The following is a 21,717-nucleotide window of genomic DNA, read 5'->3' as shown; positions in this document are numbered from 1 at the left end:
GAAAATAGGATTTTGACTTGCCAAAAAATCCCATTTCTCATGTACATTGACGGACACAGCACCTGCCCCTCTATGGAGTTGGGTTTTTTTCTTCTGACACTGCTTGTAACAAAACAAAATACCTATAGCAGAGAGTGGTAGTATATTCACTGGGACTGCCCCATAGACATACTCAAGTTTTTTTGTCTGCCTAGTGTTCTACTCCTGTAGAGGGCAGTATAGCCAATGGTCAAGGAGATAAGGAGCTGTATCTGTCAATGAACATCAGAGAAATGGATTTTACGGCAAGTCAAAAATCACATTTTTATTTCTTTTTTTGCACAGGGCAAGCTGATCTGGAGACCAAAATCGTATTTTCTGCTTAGGGTGGTCTCTCCCCCCCCCCCCCCCCCCCACCTAAAATAAGGATTTTGTCATCCCTTCCCTCTGTTCTGCTCCAAAATATGCCAAGGAAATTTTCCCTAAACTGCTTTGATCTTTTCAGGGCTAATGGTCTACCTGACAGCTATGGTTCTCTTAGTAAAACTCCCATTTTTGTCTTACCTGTAGGCTGTCATAGAGGACATCTGGCCTCCAGCTCTTCTGTTGCCAGGTGGATCAGACAACATTTTTCCTGGGCCTGTCCCCTTAGAGAAAGGGAACACCCTCTTCCTATCAGAGCTTATACAATTAGGTCTGATGGTGTCTTTTGGCCATTTCTACATTAGGCATCTATATGCCACCTGGTCTTCTGTTCAAACGTTCTCCAGATATCTGCTGGATGTTCTGGCCTTTGCCTATGCACACTTTGGCCACAAGGTGCTAATAAAGAATAATAACATGTAAAGTGTGTTCACATATATGGAGATAGAGGTTTTTGACTGCTGCCTTAATAATTGTTGCAAAGCAAAAATACCCATAGTTCAGACTGAAACTGCCATCCTTTGACTCAATTGTACATGCTAGTTCCTTTTTAGCTCTTCAGCAAGTGATGTCGGTGCCCCAGAACTAGCAAGCAACCTAGGATTCAGAGACTGACATTTTTAAAAGGAATTCTTGTTTACAATTCTACATCTAAAATGTTCAGCCTGCCCCCGGATCCACCTCCCTGTGCTCATCCATGTTTTTTTTAAGCTAGTATAGTCCTGTTAGCACTTTTGTAGTCTGACGGAACTGTGCAAAGCATTGGAGGCCTAACTGGCTTACAGTGCTGATTCCCTCTGTTCTAGTATGACTTCCTTCTATTTAGGGGATTACTAAAAGCTTATATCAATTCAGATTCATGTTTTTAATGGTATGTAAAAATGCAAGATTTTTTAAATGGAAGTATAAATTTGTTTCCAATGTATATTTGCACGGTGTTCAACTTTTATTAAATGTGTTTGCACTTCCTAAGTGAATATAGGGGCTACAGGAAGTGCACTGAGAGCAGAGGTGGTCAGCAGAAGACAACGCATATATTCTCTGTGTGGTCTGCCCTGGCCTCAATAGGAAGGCTAGTTTAGACCTTTGTGTCATAGTGTTTATTTTAAGCTGCTGTCTGTACATGAATATTGAATAAATGCTTGTTCAGTAGTCCAACGTTAAAAATGTTGTAATTTGTCTATAGGTATTTGTACCTACAGACACAATACAACATTTTTTAGCTTAACATTTCTTTAAATCAACAATCAACATTAACTTTTTTTTTTTGCAGTGTTTAAAACTAATTCCATACAGCCAGGATTTTTTAACATATCCTCTGAGTTGCCCCTTGTTGTAAAATGTGCAGTCTTATCCAAAATCAATTGCTTTTTGTGGGTTTGAACAGGGGTCCGTATACTGTTAAGTACTCTAAAGTCTGTGGGATCTTCGCATAGAGATCCTCTCCAGCATTTATGATGCTTTCACAGACCTAATTTAGGCCCCTTTTACACGGTCCGTATTCCGTTGCGGACCGTGCTCTGCTCAGCGGGGATCGATCCCCGCTGAGCCTGCGGGTGACAGCTGCGTCTCCGCACTGTGTGCGGAGAGGGAGGTGTCAGAGCCCCGCTGTTCTCTATGGGGAATCGGATGAGAGCGGACCGCCTGTCCGCTCTCATCCGATCCCCAGGACGGATGGAAAATAGGGTTTCCATCCGTCCGGATTTCACGGACAGGATCGGATGCGGATGGCAGCGGGTGTTAGCGGACATGTCACCGCTGACATCCGCTGCTCCAAAGGGCTGAATGGGGCATCCGATCAGATCCGCCTAAAAAACTGACAGGCGGATCTGATCGGAACGCCCGTGTGAAAGAGCCCTTTGTTTGCTAGTGTAAATAAGCATAATTCAGTTTCACAAATTTCAGTTTGTGTTGTACTTTTATTCTGTTAATAAAAGTGAAATACCCTTGCAACATAATCTTTCCCTAATATTTTTGCATGTATAGCTAGATTATGTTGTAGTGTTAACCGTGGCTAGCTCTGGTTTTCTGAAATATATGCAAATATATACATGCAAACTGTTTTTGTAAGGGCTGTTTTCTTCTGATGTGTTTTTTACATTGCTAAAACCGCAGGAAAAAAAGCAATAAAAAAATTTCCCTTTTAAATCTTTTAGGACTCGTCACACCATTGTGCTGCGGCACGGTGCATTTAAAAAAAAAAGCCCTGCCTCATGCATCTTTTGGTGCACTTTTCAAAACCTTACTAAAACTGCAGCTCCCAATTAACATCTTCATGGCCACGCTATAGCCGAATGATGGCTACAGCACAGTCACACATTGCTGGGAGGGTGTCCTATGATGTACTCCTGTAATCGAGCTTCTCACACCCCCCTGCAGCACGCATCTACAGGTATCGGTGTTTGTCCTTGGGACAGCTGATCACAGATCATGATAAAGAGCCAAACACAGTGGCTCTTTACTATGTGATTAGCTGTGTCCAAACACAGCTGATCACAGAGTAAACAGGATTTGCCTGTTATCGGCATTCCTCTCCTCACGCTGACAGCGGGTGAGAAGAGGAGAACCGATAACCGGCAAATCCACACAGGGGACATCTACACTAATAATCAAGGCTCTGATCATCAGTGTCCTGTTGATCGGTGCATCCCAAGCAGTGCCCATCAGTGCAGCCTCATCAGCGCACATCAGTAGAGGAGAAAATGAAAACATGTAAAAATGCAGCAAAAACGTGCTTTGGTTGTGTTTTTGGTGCGTTTTTTGAGGCACGGATCCATTCTAATTAAAAATGTATATGCATTTTTAATGCTTTTTTGTTTCCAATAGAGCCGTGTGAAAGCACACTAAGTCTGTTTAGTCACGCTTGTGATTCCTCTATGCCACCCTGCACAGCCTGGACTTGACAGTAATCCAGGTTTGCAGGTGTTTGTCACCTGCTTGATCATTGGCCAACAAATCCGCATCATGAAGATATTGTCTAATTGGCAAGTTAGAATGGTAGCAGGAGCTGTCAAGCTGCTGGAAAGCTTCAAAGAATGTAATTTTCACCTCTCTCAGGGAGTGCTATATTTGGTATAGTCTAGTTCCACTGTGCAGAGCAGATGCAACACGTGTGCAGCTGTTTTCTTATAGAGAATGATGTCCTATATTGGTTTCCTGCTTGGCTGTGCATTGTTGACATAAGATTGTAAAGGTCAATCTGGCCTTAGAGTAATACAATTAACAAAAACTTGCATACAGTTATAAATTAAAGGTGCACCTTATTCATCAATGGCAACTCATTTATGGTTAGGTGTTTAATAAAAAAAAAAATATTTTGCCATTTACAGTCAAATGAAGTGCAATATCAGGGGATACAGAGTTAGGGCCTCAATTCATCTATATACAGTAAAACCTTGGATTGCAAGTAACTTGGCCTGTGAGTGTTTTACAAGACGAGCACATTTATTTTACATTTTTAACTTGATAAACAAGCGAGGTCTTGCAATACGAGTAGCAACTTGGTACAAGCCTGTGGTCACACCAGGTACAATTTTTAAAGTAGTGCGATTTAAAGCCCGACTTCAACCACTGCTTCAACTTCAACCATGGTTTCAGTGCTACTTTAGTGAGAGAGGCTGTCCATGTTACAAGGCGGAACAGTGATGTTATGAACAAAAGTTTAACTAGCAAAGGGTAATATTTAACTTCTTTCAGGCTCACGTAAGAGAGGTGCCTCTAAATATATATCCTTACATTTAGTCCCGGTTCACATTTGTGCGATACGGGAACGCTGCGAATATGCAGCGTGATCCTGCATCGCATCCGCACCCCTGGAAGTTCACACTGCCATATGCGATACGCAGGGGGTGTCAATTAAAAGTTAACGACACCCCCAGTTTTTTTATCCGCAGCAGAATCGGATCGCATAGTGATTCACACTAGTGCGATCCGATTCTGTGCGAACTTGCAGATCGCACTGCGATATGCGATCTGCAAGTTCGCACAGAATCGGATCGCACTAGTGTGAATCACTATGCGATCCGATTCTGCTGCGGATAAAAAAAAGGGTCATGTGCATGTTTAGTGCGGATGCTGTGCAAATTCAGCCATACAAACTGTATGACTGAAATTTGCACCGCACATGAGATCGCATGTAACTTAGGAGCAGTGCGCTCCGAATTACATGCGATCTCTGTGATCGCACTAATGTGAACCGGGGCTTAATGAAGGTACAACATTTAGCAACTCACATGGTTGATGATTAAAAGAGGCACATCTAATTATGCAGCCATCTGGGGGTAAAGCTGTCCACGTTGAATGTCCTCCGCCCTGCCGGCACTCATTGCTGCCAGTCTGCAGTTGTGACCTGGAAGACTACCCTGTAGTGAAGCGAACTGAAGGTGAGGCTTGAAGCGCTTGTGGAGCGCAGTGTGGAAGGGATTCTGGCGGTGTGGACGAAGGTCTATGTGGACAGCTTTACCCTGAATGCCTGCATACTTCTATTGCTACACCTCTCTTCTCTTTTATACTCTGTAGCCCCTGCTGGGTTCTGCTTTATGCATTCCCTGTTGCCACTTTTTTTTTTTTTTTGTGTGGAATGAATCATCTGAGTTTCCATTTATTTATCCATTTACAAGTGCTTTGGATTACAACCGTGTTTCCAGAATGAATTATGCTCCAAGGTCTTACTGTATACTTTTTCTGAAAAATAATCATAAATTTAGAAAGGTTCTAGAGCAGGCATGTCCAACCTGCGGCCCAAGGGCTGCATGCGGCCCAGAACCGCAGGCAATGCGGCCCACTGCCCCCTGACAATCTTTTTTGTGCTGGGGAGGAAGGAAGCCGGGTCGGGGGCACGACCACAGCAGCTTCCAACTAACGGTAGGCAGCGGTTGAGGGGAGGGGGGGAGCATGTGCAGGGTTTCTGACTCCTACCACCATGACCACTTCAAATCACTGAAGTGGTCATGGTGGTTAGAGTGTTCCTTTATTATCTCTCAGAAGAAGTAACCCTCTGTATACTGATTCCATTTAATTTGATCATCCTCTAGTTGTGTTATATTAGTGTGGGGGGGGGGCGCGGCGGCATTTTATTACATGCCTTAACTATAGTATATATTTTATTTTCGGCCCGAGAAAATGTCTCTACACTCTATGTGGCCCAGAGATGTAAAAAGGTTGGACACCCATGCTCTAGAGGCTGGCTAGCCCAATTAGGACACTCAGTAGCCCATATACCGTACTTAATCCTCTCTCTTCCCTATTTAAACATTGTTGAATGAAAAAAAAAAAAGTGTTTACCAAATGCATAAAGAAAAAAAAAATGCAAAAAAAAAAAAGACAATTTTAATTGCTTTTCATATTTAGCCACATGTAATAGCTCACATGGGTATGCAGAAGTCAAATGTATTTCTTTTATGGAGTCTACCTGTTTGCAGGTTTGCCGTTATCACATGCTTTTGAAAATAAACACACTGGAAATAGTGTGTTATAGATCACATCTAAGTAAACATCAAGAAAACAATCAGGTTTTTTGGTGTGTGGTGTGGTTTTTTTTTTTTTTTTTTTCTGTCTAGTTAATTTTTTTCTTTACCTCTTTCCCTTTAAAGAACTCCTGGTAAAAAAGCAGAGATCTTGGGAAACCCCTGAAATGTTCATATGTATAGCTCACAGAACATTGATGCGATCAGCGAGCTGTAGATATAGCAATAATTCTTTTTAGAAATGGCATTAGACAAAGAATACATTTTAAAACATTCCCCTTTTATGTGAAACGTATGCTTGCTTTTTGCACATAATGCTCAATTATGGGTCAAACGTGAGCTAAGCGATGTACAGGGGGTCATCAGGACAGAGCACCAGGGATCCAGGAGGGAACAGTAAAGGGGGAGGCAGGAAAGCACAGGACAGGGGAGCTAGGAGGGAACAGTAAAGGGGGAGGCAGGAAAGAACAGGACAGGGGAGCCAGGAGGGAACAGTAAAGGGGGAGGCAGGAAAGCACAGTAAAGGGGGAGCCAGGAGGGAACAGTAAAGGGGGAGGCAGGAAAGCACAGGGGAGGCAGGAGGGAACAGTAAAGGGGGAGGCAGGAAAGCACAGGACAGGGGAGGCAGGAGGGAACAGTAAAGGGGGAGGCAGGAAAGCACAGGACAGGGGAGCCAGGAGGGAACAGTAAAGGGGGAGCCAGCAGGGAACAGTAAAGGGGGAGGCAGGAAAGCACAGGACAGGGGAGGCAGGAGGGAACAGTAAAGGGGGAGGCAGGAAAGCACAGGACTGGGGAGCCAGGAGGGAACAGTAAAGGGGGAGGCAGGAAAGCACAGTACAGGGGAGCCAGGAGGGAACAGTAAAGGGGGAGGCAGGAAAGCACAGGACAGGGGAGCCAGGAGGGAACAGTAAAGGGGGAGGCAGGAAAGCACAGTAAAGGGGGAGCCAGGAGGGAACAGTAAAGGGGGAGCCAGGAGGGAACAGTAAAGGGGGAGCCAGGAGGGAACAGTAAAGGGGGAGGCAGGAAAGCACAGGGGAGGCAGGAGGGAACAGTAAAGGGGGAGGCAGGAAAGCACAGGGGAGGCAGGAGGGAACAGTAAAGGGGGAGGCAGGAAAGCACAGGACAGGGGAGCCAGGAGGGAACAGTAAAGGGGGAGGCAGGAAAGCACAGGACAGGGGAGCCAGGAGGGAACAGTAAAGGGGGAGGCAGGAAAGCACAGTAAAGGGGGAGCCAGGAGGGAACAGTAAAGGGGGAGGCAGGAAAGCACAGGGGAGGCAGGAGGGAACAGTAAAGGGGGAGGCAGGAAAGCACAGGACAGGGGAGGCAGGAGGGAACAGTAAAGGGGGAGGCAGGAAAGCACAGGACAGGGGAGCCAGGAGGGAACAGTAAAGGGGGAGCCAGCAGGGAACAGTAAAGGGGGAGGCAGGAAAGCACAGGACAGGGGAGGCAGGAGGGAACAGTAAAGGGGGAGGCAGGAAAGCACAGGACTGGGGAGCCAGGAGGGAACAGTAAAGGGGGAGGCAGGAAAGCACAGGACAGGGGAGCCAGGAGGGAACAGTAAAGGGGGAGGCAGGAAAGCACAGGACAGGGGAGCCAGGAGGGAACAGTAAAGGGGGAGGCAGGAAAGCACAGTAAAGGGGGAGCCAGGAGGGAACAGTAAAGGGGGAGCCAGGAGGGAACAGTAAAGGGGGAGCCAGGAGGGAACAGTAAAGGGGGAGCCAGGAGGGAACAGTAAAGGGGGAGGCAGGAAAGCACAGGGGAGGCAGGAGGGAACAGTAAAGGGGGAGGCAGGAAAGCACAGGACAGGGGAGCCAGGAGGGAACAGTAAAGGGGGAGGCAGGAAAGCACAGGACAGGGGAGCCAGGAGGGAACAGTAAAGGGGGAGGCAGGAAAGCACAGTAAAGGGGGAGCCAGGAGGGAACAGTAAAGGGGGAGGCAGGAGGGAACAGTAAAGGGGGAGGCAGGAAAGCACAGGACAGGGGAGGCAGGAGGGAACAGTAAAGGGGGAGGCAGGAAAGCACAGGACAGGGGAGCCAGGAGGGAACAGTAAAGGGGGAGCCAGCAGGGAACAGTAAAGGGGGAGGCAGGAAAGCACAGGACAGGGGAGGCAGGAGGGAACAGTAAAGGGGGAGGCAGGAAAGCACAGGACTGGGGAGCCAGGAGGGAACAGTAAAGGGGGAGGCAGGAAAGCACAGGACAGGGGAGCCAGGAGGGAACAGTAAAGGGGGAGGCAGGAAAGCACAGTAAAGGGGGAGCCAGGAGGGAACAGTAAAGGGGGAGCCAGGAGGGAACAGTAAAGGGGGAGCCAGGAGGGAACAGTAAAGGGGGAGGCAGGGAAGCACAGGGGAGGCAGGAGGGAACAGTAAAGGGGGAGGCAGGAAAGCACAGGACAGGGGAGCCAGGAGGGAACAGTAAAGGGGGAGGCAGGAAAGCACAGGACAGGGGAGCCAGGAGGGAACAGTAAAGGGGGAGCCAGGAGGGAACAGTAAAGGGGGAGGCAGGAAAGCACAGGACAGGGGAGCCAGGAGGGAACAGTAAAGGGGGAGGCAGGAGGGAACAGTAAAGGGGGAGGCAGGAAAGCACAGGACAGGGGAGGCAGGAGGGAACAGTAAAGGGGGAGGCAGGAAAGCACAGGACTGGGGAGCCAGGAGGGAACAGTAAAGGGGGAGGCAGGAAAGCACAGGACAGGGGAGCCAGGAGGGAACAGTTGAAAGAGCTGGGGGGGGGGGGGGGAGGCTGGGAGAGAACAGTACAGCAAAGGAAGAAACCTAAGGGCACAATACTGGGATCTTGTAGCGGTTTGCCTCATGCAGAGTAGCCCAGGGAAGCTGCTGACATGGATCATATCTCGTGCGCTGAATCCCACCCATCCTCACCCATCCTTTCTCTCATCCTCTCTCATCCTTCTCTCCCTGTCTGAGTGATGTCAGACACAGGCACCTGGAATGGACAGGAGGGGAGGGCCAGCTGGGATCGGCACAGGACAGTGATATTGTTTTCCTCTACGCTCTGAAGCCTGTTGGCTATATAGGGATGCTATATACCGTTCATCTGCTTATGATGAACAGTAGATTGTGGCAGAACCCCTGTGGACCTCTGGTGAAACCCTAGGGTTCCGTGCAACCCCGGTTGAGAAAGACTGGTCTAGTTTGTTCAAGTTATTTTTTCCTTAATAAAACATACATAGGTAAAAGGTACAGATAGCAACACTTATTCTGAAGCATCTGAACAGACATAAGTTAATCACATTTGATATTCATCAAGCAGTGAATAACCAATTCGCTATTTTTAAGGTTTTTGGTCTGACAAACTGAATTTGTGGGCAAAATGCTGTGTGTAGTAGAAAGTCCAAATGCTCATCACCCTGAAAGCAGTTTGCGCGATAGTAGCATCAGGTTGCTGGGATACTTTTCATCACTGGGGCACTGGAAAACTAGAGTTTAGGGGTAGTTGCAGGAGAGCAATTCAAATACACCTATATTGGTAGGAGACTTACGGGGTCAGAGGTTCTAGAAATGATCCTAACCACACAGCCAAACCTACATTGAAGAGGTTTAAAACAAGGATCTGAATGCCTTAGGCCCGGCCATAGACTGTTTTGAATCATGACTGGTTCAGCAGGAACCAGCCACAATTCAAACCATGTATGGGCAGGCTGAATGTACCAAGTTAATCCCATATATTGCCTGCTTTAGGATAGTTTGACCAACGTTCAGTGCTTAACCAGAGGCAGAGACATATCCCAACATATCTGAAACTGTAAATGCAGTCTGTCCCGGTGCATCGAACGAATGTCTGTCTATTTTTTTTTAACTTTAATGTCCCTATATAATATACTGAACCTTCAGAGTGTTAAGCTGCCCATATATTATACAATTTTCTTCAACTTCTCTTTAAATTGCCTTCAGCTATGTAGTGCAAGGGCCTGCCTGATTGCATACAAATTGAAAGTGTTTAGGTTTGACCTCCATATTGCCTCGTACCATGTTATAATGCACAAATTCTCTTCCCACAGGCTCAAACCAGGGTGAAATTGAACTTCTTGGACCAGATAGCCAAGTTTTGGGAATTACAGGGATGCACTCTGAAAATACCTCATGTTGAACGAAAAATACTGGACTTGTTTCAGCTAAACAAGGTTAGAAGTCAAACTTTTTCCCATTTTTTTTTTTTTCTTCTTATGAACTGTTAACATATATTTATTTTATTAGACATGCTTGTAAAAGCTTGAATTATCGTTTGATGTGTTAGTAAGTCAGGGTATTTCTTCCCCTAGTTTATGCTTTATTCATTTTTATGTTTTGTTTTTTTCCTCTCCTGCAGCTGGTAACAGATGAAGGGGGTTTTGATATAGTCTGCAGGGATAGGAAGTGGACAAAAATAGCTGTGAAAATGGGATTCTCCACCGGAAAAGCCATTGGGTCCCACATTAGAGGCCATTATGAACGCATTCTTTACCCTTACACCTTGTTTCAGTCTGGAGCAAGCATGCTGGTAAGTCAAATTTGCGGATTGGTTTATATTTAGGGGAGGAGCAATAATTTTGCTTATAACAAACCTCATAGTTGTTTAAAGAGGTGGCACTCCAGCCAATACTAGCTTTGTTTTGGATGGATTTAAAGCCGTGTTAAACCCAAAAATAAAATTTGTGTGTGTGTAAATATATATATATATATATATATATATATATATATATATATATATATATATATATATATATATATATATATATGTGTGTGTGTGTATAATATAGCAGCTTACCAATATTTAAAAATGGTGGCGGCATTCAGTTTATTTTTTTTTTAAGGTTTTTTTCCTTTCCACCTGGTGATTTGGCCAGTAACAAACCACGTGTCTTAGGCTGGGTTCACACTATTGCGATACGGGAACCAGCGCGATTCCAATCTCTGTTCACACTGCCCTATGTGAACCGCTGCGGGTGTCAATAGAGAGTTAATGACACCCCCATTTCAGATCGTAGTGGGAACTGTCAAATGGTGCAGGAATCGGATCACCTATGCAATTAGATTCCAGTACGGATCAAAAATGCGACGCAAGTTCAGCCGTACAATCTCTGTATGGCTGAATTCGCATTGCACAGACACTGCATGTGATCTGCACAGCAATGTGGTGCAAATCGCATGCGATGGCTGACATCGAAATAGTGTGAACCCAGCCTTAAGCTGGCCATACATGGGTCAAGATTTTGCCAGTTCGGCAGGGACCAGCTAAATTTCCATCCTGAGTTTGAACAGAAGTCAATCTACCAATCAAATTATGTTTAACTGCCCTTTCTGTATTTTCTCTGCTTGATCAGCACTGCAGGCAATAGGCTGCAGTGTTGATCTGTGTATTCTGACAGCAGGGGATCCCATTGTCTGAATGCAACGACACAGCAGGGGGGGTTCCCCCATCCATTTTGAATGTGTAGATGGGGGAATCGGGTCAGTTTTTTTTTTTTTTCCGTTCAACTCGCTGGTTGAACAAAACACTTCACTGTAGGAGCCATGGAGACACCTTTTGACAATAAAGTTGTCAATCTGGGGAGAGCGTAGTGTTTTATACACTAGCAGATTCAGTTGGACTTAACAAATTAAAGCTGAGCATCAGCAAACCCTTTTTTAAGCTGTTACAGTAACATTATTTTTATGTTTTTGTGTTAAAGATTTTATATAAATGCATAAAATCTGACCTTTGTAAGCACCCCTGTCATTGTTTAATGGACAGCTTGGTCTGTTAAAGGGAGTTGAAAAAATAGACTTGCATAAAGGGGGGGAAAAAAGCCTTATATAAAGGGGTAAAAAGGCCTAAATTAAAAAAAAATTAATGCAGCCACCACATCTAAGAATGGGGTTTTGGGTTTGAGACATGTCTTAAGGTGAGAACCCTTGTCTGGTTTATCTTCTTCTTAGTTTTTTTTTTTTTTTTTTTTAAAAAAAGTTCTTTGTAATCACCAGTTCAGCAAATTAGAGAACATCCTCAAAAGATTCAGACAGCAGTAGAAACCTGACAGAGGTTTTAACACTCACCCACTCTATCCAAAGAGAGTTTTGGCTGATGATCAGTTAACCTTGAAAAAAATCAAATAAGAGAATTTCTTTTAGGATTTTTAAAACTTTCTTTTTTTTTTTTAAATGTTTCTCATATAGATGAGAAACATATTAATAATAAAAAAAAAAGTTTTAAAAATCCTAAAAGAAAGTAAAACTGTCAAAAACCTGTACTATCTACTCTATTGCTAAAAAAACATATGCAGTTCTTGCCTTCAGTGAAAATGACATGTAAAAAAAATCAGTAGGTGCGATAATAAAGGCAGCTGGAATTTTATTTAACTGGTTTCAGCCTGGCTTAAAGCAAGATGATGCCGGCGGGAACATATCTTCAATCGATCTGTCACCGGCTGTGTCCAACTGACACAGCCGATGACTTATCATTGTACCTGCTAACTGCTGGTACCATGTGACTGCTGTAACCAATCACAGCAGTTCACTTTACAAACGTATGACAAAAAAATGACAACTTAAAAAAAAAAAAAGAGGGGGCTTGGCCGAGCGGTAGCTCATTGTCTGAATAGACGCACAGAGCTGCAACTCGGCTCGGGTGCCCCCATTGCATGCTGCTTGCTGTGGGGGCACTCAATAGGAGGAGGGGGGATCAGGAGCCAGCACCGAAGGACCCCAGAAGAGAAGGATCTACGCTGCTCTGTGCAAAACCAACTGCACAGAGGAGGTAAGTAGAACATGTCTGTTTGATTGATTTATTTCTTTTTTTAAACGTGACTTTACAATCAGTTTAAAAGTGTTAAGCAAGGCTGACTTGGCTTGAAACCAGGCACTAAAGAGAACTTTAAAAAGTTTTAAAAAAAAAAAAAAAAACGTAGTGATTAAATACCATCAAAAGAAAGCTCTGCCTGTCTCAAATAATGATGTAAAAATAATTTGGGTACAGTGTTGCGTGCTCTAGAAATTGTCCTTTTAAAAGATGACATTCCTGAAAACTAAAAAATTACCTTGACAGGAAGGTTATTTAACATGTTGGTCTTCAAGTGGTTAAATTCTGCCTGTTCACCTGAATATTAAGGATCCAAAAATTGGGTTCTTCAATCATACTGTGACTGTAAAAATTTTTGTTTGGAAGAGGAACACTTTATTGATGGCATCCTTTATTTCGTCTCAAACAGGCTCCAGACATCACAATGCCTGGATATATGGATGATGAAGGCATGGATAAGGTATCTTGTACTTGATCTGGAAAGTTTCATGTTTTATAGATAGCCAGATGTTGAACGCCATTTAAGTTGCAAGTTGCTCAGTTTTTTTTTTTTGTTAAATAAAAGTAAATGCTTTATATAACTGCCCTTTTTTTTTTTTTTTTTTTTTTTTTTTTTTTTTTTATGTCAGGATCTGCCCAGATGCCTCTTTGGCATCTGGTGCGGCCTCTCAGTGCTCTGCTGAGAGCCTGAGTCAGCTGCTTCCACCCTCTCCACAGTCCAGTGTTCCAGTGAGCGCTGGAGGCACAAAACGGTTACTGGCACTTACTGCTCTGTGCTCAGAGTGGACCCAAGAACTGTTCTGCGATCTTTGAATGCTCAGTTCTCAGTGTAGAGCCAGCGGGCACAGCTACATTATCAGATCGAGTAGTAGGGGAGTATGTATATTTTATTTTTAATCCCTGCACTTCTCTTTGAACTTCCACTGCTATTTAACCCTTCAAGGACCACTGGAATATGGGTATGTATAGAGAGCTTTTGCCGAGCTGGCCACCTTAAAAAAGTTATTTTCGGTGACAGGGTCACTTCAAACCTTTTGCAGCCATTGACATATGCCATACGTTGGCAGCAGTGGATAATTTTAAACACAGTGTGCGTAAATGTAGATGGCAATGATCAAGTGGCTGCACACATTTCTAGCACTTCTGAGAATTTACTGTAGGTTCCAACCTCTTACACACTCCCTGAACTACAAAACAAGCCAGCTTGGATCAATGTAACTTAAACTAAATGTAACCGTATTTGTGGAATCTCTCTTAAAGGAGGAAATTATCGGGTCTCATACGGAGTGCCTGCCCTTCTGCATTGTAAAACACAGGAGGTCGACCACTTGGCATGGGAGCTATTCAGATCTCTTTGCATTTTCTAAGTGAATGCAAAACATTCTCCAATTGAACGAGGTGGAGAGGCGTGGGGGTAATGTCACACTCTCCACCTCGTTGGATCAGAGAATGGTTTGCTTTCATTGAGAGAATTCTCATTGGTTAGTGTGATCACGTGACCACACTGACCAGTCATTGCTTGCCATTGCCACCATTATTCTGATACACAGCCTGCAGAGTTGTGTATGGAGTGAGAAATGTATTGATCAGTAAATCCACAGGAATAAACCTGTAACAAGGTATTGATATTGAAATTATCCCAATTATGATAAATATCTACTTCAGTGTGTAATTAGCGGAGTACACTGACAAACAAATGTAATTTTCGATAGCCGACCAAAAGGTGCTTGTGTTGATTTTGCCTATAAAATGTGGAATTTTTTACGATTCAGCTATGGGCATGAAAGTACAGTGGGTAAAGAAAAGAATTGCCTGTTTTAAAATCTAATTTTGTTGCTTTGCAGTCTGAAATGAAGACACACTGTTTTTATTTTATCCAGCTGTATTTACTCAGTGCAACTTATAACATCCAATTAAAAGATATAACACCAACATGTCAGTAAAAAAATTCCAAAACAATCACTGATTTGGAAAAAGGATCACCCCCCCCCCTCCTAAAAATAACTTGTAAATTAAATCAAGTGTAGCTAATCACCTTCTCAATGTCAAACACAGCCATTTGACATTTGTGATCAGCTGTGGAAATTGTAATTAGCTCAGCATATAAAAAGCTTTCCTGGTGCATTTCAGTCCCTGATTGTGCAGCTGAAGCAAACAACTATGGGTGACATGGCACTGTCACAATCTCCAGGATAAAGCTGTGGACAGGCACAAGTCAGTAGATGGATACAAAAAAATGTAAAATGCCTAGAAGCGTAAAATGCCTAGAAGCGCAATATTAAGAAGTGGAAGGTATTTGGTAGAACACAGACCCTCCCTCAGGACATCGCTCCAAACTGGATGAAAGAGCCAGGAGGGCACTGGTTAGAGTGGCTACCAAGAGGCCTACAGCAACTCTGAAGCACTTGTAGGGATTTATAACAGAGTGGTCATTGTCTGCATGTGACAAAATATCACAAATTCTCAACATATTTGGCTTGTATGGGAGTGTTGCATTAAAAAAGCCACTCCTCAAGAAAGACCACATGTAGTCACAACTGAGCTTTGCCAAACTGCACCTTTAAAGATTCTGAGGGCACATGGAAAAAGGCGTTCTGGTCAAGTGAGACTAAAATTGAATTATTTGGCCACGACATCAAACGATATGTCTGGCGGAAATCCAATACAGTTCACCATCTAAATAACACCATTCCTACAGTAAAGCATGGATGTGGTAATACCCTGTTAGGGGGTTGTTTCTCTTCAGCAGAGACTAGAGCACTTGTCAGGATAGATGGGGCAAAATACCGTCAAATTCTTGAGGGAAATCTGCTGCCCTCTTCCAGAAAGTTGGCATTTGGAAAGTTTGCCTTCCAGCATGACCATGACCAAGAGCACACAGCAAAAATGATCTCATGGTATAAATGACCACACAGTGGTTGAAGGAGAAAAAGATGGTTATTTTAGTCTCATCTGACCATAATGCGTTTTTCCATTTTGCCTCAGAATCTTCAAGCTCAGTTGTGACTGCATGTAGCCTTTCTTGAGGAGTGGACTGCCGTCTTAGTCATTCCACAGATTTTCAATCTGGTTTAAGTCTGGGCTCTGACTAGGCCATGCAAGGATATTCATCTTTCTCCTTTAACCACTGTGTGGTCATTTTTATGGTGTGATCATTTTTGCTGTGTACTCTGGGTCATGTTCCAAACTGGATGAAAGAGCCAGGAGGAAACTGGTCAGAGTTGCTACCAAGAGGCCTACAGCAACTCTGAAGCAGTTGCAGGAATTTAAAACATTGTTTTCACATACACATAAGGACCACTCATTCTCACAAATTCTTCACAATTGTGGCCTGAATGGGAAGGTTGGAAAAAAAAAAAGGCACTCCTCGAAAAAGGCCACATGTAGTCACGACTGAGCTTTGCCAAAACACACCTTGAAAATTCTGAGGCAGACAGTGGTTGATTATTTTATATACCCACTGTTTTTTGCATATTTTTAACAAGAAGCAAATAAATCCAGGAATTCAGCTTTACATTACTTCCACTGCTTGATAAACATATGTAAATACTTTAGTGTGCATAGTCTGTGAACAGATTGGTTTTAAGGATATTTTGTGTACATTTTGAATCCTATGTCATTGCTTTGTTTTAATTGGGCTGCATGTTTATCTATTACACCAGTTAATCTTTATATTGCAGAAGCCAAATCTTGCCCCAGACGTGAAAGACCAGGAATACAAACCTCATGATATCCCTCAAAGGCAATCTGTCCAGCCTTCAGAAAGCTGTGCCCCTGCTAGAAGAGCTAAACGTATGAGAGCAGAGGTGGGCATTATGGAAAGGAATACAGGCTCTTCTGTTTGTAAGCTGAGTGGCAACTTTCATTATTAAATATATGATTTTCGTTTCTAAGGCTGTAAGGATTAAAACTGAACCAGAAGAGACACCAGAATTGAGACCTCGAACTTTGCGCCGCAGGATGGGATCTACACCTTCTGTCTGTGATAATGGTAAGCTTGTACTGTACCTCTTACTGATTTTAGGGATGAGGTTTGCCCCCCTACAAAGAGTTTCCAACAAATCTTGTGGATTTAAAGTTCTCAGGCACATCACATTTTTGTGACTTTTTTTTTTTTTTTACAATGGTCATGCTCTGCCTCGCCTTAGTCAGCAGGCTTAGGATGGCCAATAAGGAGGGCTTTTGGGGAAACCAGCCTGTTCACTATAAAAAGGCAGGCTCACAGGAGCTTTTGTGTCAGTATGTATTGGTGCTGTTTGGGAGAGCTGACAAATTGTGTAGGGAGAGTTACCTTGCTGTACTGTGGTTTCCTATGGTAGACTACATATCTTTGTGTTCCCCTCCTGTGTTCATTGTTCTGTTAGAAGACCCGACAGTCCTTTTTTGGGACTACTATGTGACTGTATTCGCTGTACCAGCTCCACAAGTAAATGCTGCATTTATACACAAGCCTGGTCCACTGAGTTCAGCAATGTGAGATTTAATGTGTTTGCTGCTGACAGTACCTTCATGGTCTGCAGCCACTGCCTGCTGCACATAAAGCCACAGAAAAAAGTACATCTTTTGGGTATTTTATGCTTGTGGAACCATCTGAGTTTGCACTACAGGGTTTATTCAGAGCAGTACCTAATAGACACAAGCTAAACACCACGACTCCTCCCCTCATTCCCCAATTGCTGCATCTCCTTTTTCTCCCCAACATTCTTCAGTGTATCCATCACCATGTTGGCTGCATCCAATGAGCAAGAGAAAATTCAAAAAACTACCCTTTTCCACATCCAGCAGTGGAGAGAGTCGTGGAGAAAGGCTAAAGAGGGTAAAGCAAAAGCTGGGACTTCAGCAGTACATCACACCTACCCCCTAAAATCTCCAGTAGTGACCTTCCTGTTTTTGCTTCCCTCCCATTGGCAAAGGGAAACAATAATGCATTGGACCCCAAAGTAGACTGAATTCAGGAGTTAAAAATCTAACTTTTAGAGGCAGTTCCCGGTTATCTCAAAAGGTCTATGATGTAGTCTGTAGATGATCAGAAGGTGTGTCACACAGCTTGATTTAGTGTGGTAAGAATTTTATTTTTCATGAAATGTGATCAAAAACCTAATGTGTTTTGGGGACTCAAAACTCATCCTTAAACAGGTTTATTGTATGGACAGCAGGAATTCCAGATCACCAAAATGACTGGGTGTCAGATGGCAAACCTCATTTCATTCTATCCATATTACTTTGAAATTGTCCAGTACAAATCTGAATAATTGCCAGCACAAAATCCTTAAAGAAGGTGTAGTTTTGAGCCCCAAAATGCTTTGGATTTTTGATTGTAATGAAAAATAAATTTCTTACTGTTCCAGATTGAGCTTTTTGTTATGTTCTCATCCTTGTAATAAATACACTGCAGTTTTTGAAATGGAAGAAAAATGTTGCCAAATCACACCCAGCATCTAAAAGCCAGCGTGTCAAATCTGCTGGTGCTTCAGTGGCTCTTATACCAGCTGACCCCTTTCATCAGTTAATGATTTGCACTGCCACACAGTGGAAGGAATCTAGCGTCCATTATACCTTCACGTTGAACAGAATGTATGTTGTTGGACCACATTTTTAGTGTCATGTACACATTAGGACAACTGCCAAGTTGTTGCAAAAACATGGGTAGGGATGCTCTATGTAATTCACTAGGCACTAGGTGAACCTTCTAGTAGCAGGGACTGATGCAGAATGGGGCAAACATCTAGAGTAAGTAATGTGCAGTGCAGTGCAGTGCAGTGCTTCCTCTTAAAATTACTGAATGCCCTTCATCAGGCAAGGAGGTTTTGTGGACACTTTCAGTTCTCAAACCTGACCATGGCTAATCTGGCAACAATGCAGCGCCAACACCAGTTGCCTTCTAACCAACTGGTATGTGAACACAAAGGTTTTACTGAAGTTCCATATAAGTCAAAAACCCACATAACCTTTCAGAGATAATGAAGTCACCTTTCTAATAGTCTCAAGTACAGAACAACAAGATAAGAAATGACAAAATAGTACAAACCCGTAAGAATGAACCTCCTGGTGAGATACCGGAGAGGTACCTCCCCTCTAACAGGTAACATACCGCTTCCATGCAAGACATTAAAATCATTTGTCTAAAAGACAGTCAAAAGAAAACAAAAAAGAAGCATGTACTTTCTACTTGCTGAAATTAGAATGGCGAACTGTTCTCGGGGGAAACTTTTTGTTAACAGGAAGTGCTGATGCTGTCCATGTGTTCCACGAGCAGAAAGTCCTATGCTGTGCGTAATGTCATTCCTGTCTTGGCTGCTTAGTTTACTGTGCTGTGAGTGGTAAGCAGGCAACCAAAGAAGTAGGCAAGTTACATTGACAGTAAAAAGGAGTTTGGGCACAATGTATCGCATATGCCTGGGGTATGATGGTGGTATTCAGGTGCTACAAACTAGAGTTCTGCTCTTAGTCCCCTATCTGATTTAGGTCTTACTACCTGCCTGTGATACTGTGCATATTGGATCATGTGGTACTCTAAACTGATCAGACTTGTGGCAAGCACTCTGTGGGCCCTTCCAGTTTGTCAGAATCTTCTGTCACAGAGACCAGTGAGTGATCCTGTTTCACAGCCACTGGCTTTTAACAATATGGCTTTTGAAGACAGGGCACCCTTCTGAATTGGCAAATCAGGAAGTGATAAGTCTACAATTTTACTTGGAAGACATACCTCTCTTGGGGTGAGGAAAGAAATCTTCATCCCAGAAAATGTTCTGTTGATCTTTTTGAAATTATGCCCAGATCAGCATTTGGCCCTGAGTTCTATTGAGGGTCAGTCTTGTTCCAGAAACAGCTAGCCTCCCATTATTTGATGAAGACCTTCGTACAGGGTGTCTCTCTTGGTTGGTTTCCTTGTGCCCTCACCCATCACTCAATGGAATTTGAACTTGGCTCTCTTAGCACTTCAGAAACCACAGCTTGACTTAACAGGGTATTCACCTACTACATGTTTATTTAAAAGTTGTATTCCTAGTTGCAGACGCCTTAGTGAGGTATGTCAGAGCTTTATCCTGTGGAGAACCCTTTCTGGTTTTACACAGGGACAAGGTGTTGAGGCCTTAGAGCCTCACTTCCTTCCCAAGGTGGTTTTGTTTTTTTGTTACATAAAAGGTGGTTTTGGCTTTCCACCTAAACCTGGACATTGTGCTTCTGTCCCTCTGTCCAGCCCCAGTATATCAAAAGGAAATTACAAATAATTCTCTGGGTGTAGTTTAAGCTGTGCTTCCAGTGGAAAGGCAGTCTCTCTTTTTCTTTCCCGATGGTCCCCCCAAAAGGGAACCAGCGTCTTGACTACTTAACGTAAAATCCTTTGTCTTAGGAGTTTGTGGCACAGTCTTTATGGTCTTGCTTTGGGTACTGCTTTACTACAAACCATGCATGCTGGCAATAGGAAGGTTATACCAGGCTGGTCACGGTTATTTTGCCAGCATTGAATTTCTACTGTAGGTGGCAGTATAACACAGTAATTTTTGAATCCATGTTTTCCATTGAGTTCCAGGAAAAGGATTTTACAGTAAGTATAAAAATCCAATTCTTTCATGTCTCCTTCAGCAATGATAATGACCATCTCTCTGCCTTATAATATTATTTTAAAACATTTTGTAATTTGAACAAGTCCACAGGGGCAGTGGCAAGCTTCTTATGTCTTTAATTGATTATAGCTTGCCTATTAGCCCTAAAAATGTCCAGAATTTTTTTTTTCCATCAGTTTGTCATTTTGTGAGTTAATAAAGGTTTTTTACTTGGATTCTGTGTAGTAATTCTGTTTTACTCAAGCCCGGAGGCTCCGTTGCATAGTCCTTTTTTGACAGATTGTTTGGTAATTATTTTTTTTTGTGTATACCAGAATTGACTAACCCCACCACCCAACCCTATAGACTTCAAAGGGATTTTGGGACCCCTAAATTTCAAACAGGACTCTGAATAAATTGAACAGATTCACTCTTTCCTAGTAATCATCTAGTAACTGTAGTGTGTACAGGTTTTGCTTATGACTGCTAATTTTTAAGTTTAATGAATTTTCTTTTGCAAGATAAAGCTGTGCATGTGAAACAAGAGCCAGTGGAAGCCGTTATAGAGAAGCCAAAACCAAAACCCAAAAAGAGCAGAAGTCCAGTAAGTATAGAAAACTTTACTGTTTCATTATATGGGCATGTAGTATAATGATGCAGGGAATTTCTCTCCATATATTGCATTTTCATTTGTTGACTGTTTATTCTAGACTTTTTTTTTTTTATTCAGGTGGATTTATATGTTTGTCTTCTTTGCGGGAGTGGAAATGATGAGGACCGTTTACTCCTTTGTGATGGTTGTGATGACAGTTACCACACCTTTTGTCTTATTCCTCCTCTCAATGATGTTCCCAAAGGTGACTGGAGATGCCCAAAATGTTTGGCAGAGGTAAAAGTCTTTGCAGCTCACTTTATAGCAAACTAATGTGTGGGTTTTTAACATAATGTAATGTCATTTCAAAATCAAATTTAAAGAAAAAAGAACGTTTATTTTAAAATGATTTAATCTAAATTCATTTAAATGGCATGTAGGTAATGTGATTCGTAGTGCTATATTTACAAGTCTTCTAGGTGCTTTTTCGATTTTTTTTTTTTTTTTTTTTCAGTTTGCAGGCAGGCAGCATCATTACCTTTTTTTGCTTCTATCATATCAAAAGATACAGTCACTCTGTTCCCAATGCATTCCTCAGTCCTAGTCTGCATAAAATCCAGGAAGAGGCATTGCACAGGTGCCTAAAGATAGGATTATGAATTTCCTCATTGTAAAAAGAGTCTGTATATTCGGTTTTCTCCTAGGTTTCCATGTGTGCCACCTGTATTCTTTTTAGGAAGGTAACAATAGTGAAGAGAACAAAGCCTATTTTGTAATATTGTGATAGGGTGTATATTTCTTTTTAATTTAAAGAAAAACATAGCAGCTGCAGGGACTACAAAATAAAAAGGAAAAAAAACTCAAAATGCATTTAACAGAACTACTGGTACAATACTTAAGCCTCGTACACACGTACCGATCGTCGGCCGAACGATCGGCC

The 21,717-nt window shown here is 42.9% G+C and overlaps 1 protein-coding gene across 1 annotated transcript in view; it reads left to right on the top strand.

Annotated features, from left to right (window-relative positions):
* Positions 1-21,717, top strand: part of KDM5B (lysine demethylase 5B) — a 99,806-nt gene that overhangs the window by 24,154 nt on the left and 53,935 nt on the right. The window contains exons 3-9 of the mRNA XM_082244501.1: positions 9,883-10,005; positions 10,191-10,361; positions 13,048-13,098; positions 16,319-16,444; positions 16,533-16,629; positions 20,707-20,789; positions 20,916-21,074. Of these exons, the coding sequence (XP_082100627.1) occupies positions 9,883-10,005; positions 10,191-10,361; positions 13,048-13,098; positions 16,319-16,444; positions 16,533-16,629; positions 20,707-20,789; positions 20,916-21,074 (810 nt within the window). The remainder of the gene's footprint in view (positions 1-9,882; positions 10,006-10,190; positions 10,362-13,047; positions 13,099-16,318; positions 16,445-16,532; positions 16,630-20,706; positions 20,790-20,915; positions 21,075-21,717) is intronic.

This window comes from Pelophylax lessonae (genome assembly GCF_965119305.1).
Source record: "Pelophylax lessonae genome assembly, chromosome: 2".
Taxonomy (NCBI): Eukaryota; Metazoa; Chordata; class Amphibia; order Anura; family Ranidae; genus Pelophylax; species Pelophylax lessonae.
Note: the sequence above shows the minus strand (reverse complement) of the source record. Positions and strands in the feature narration are given on the sequence as shown.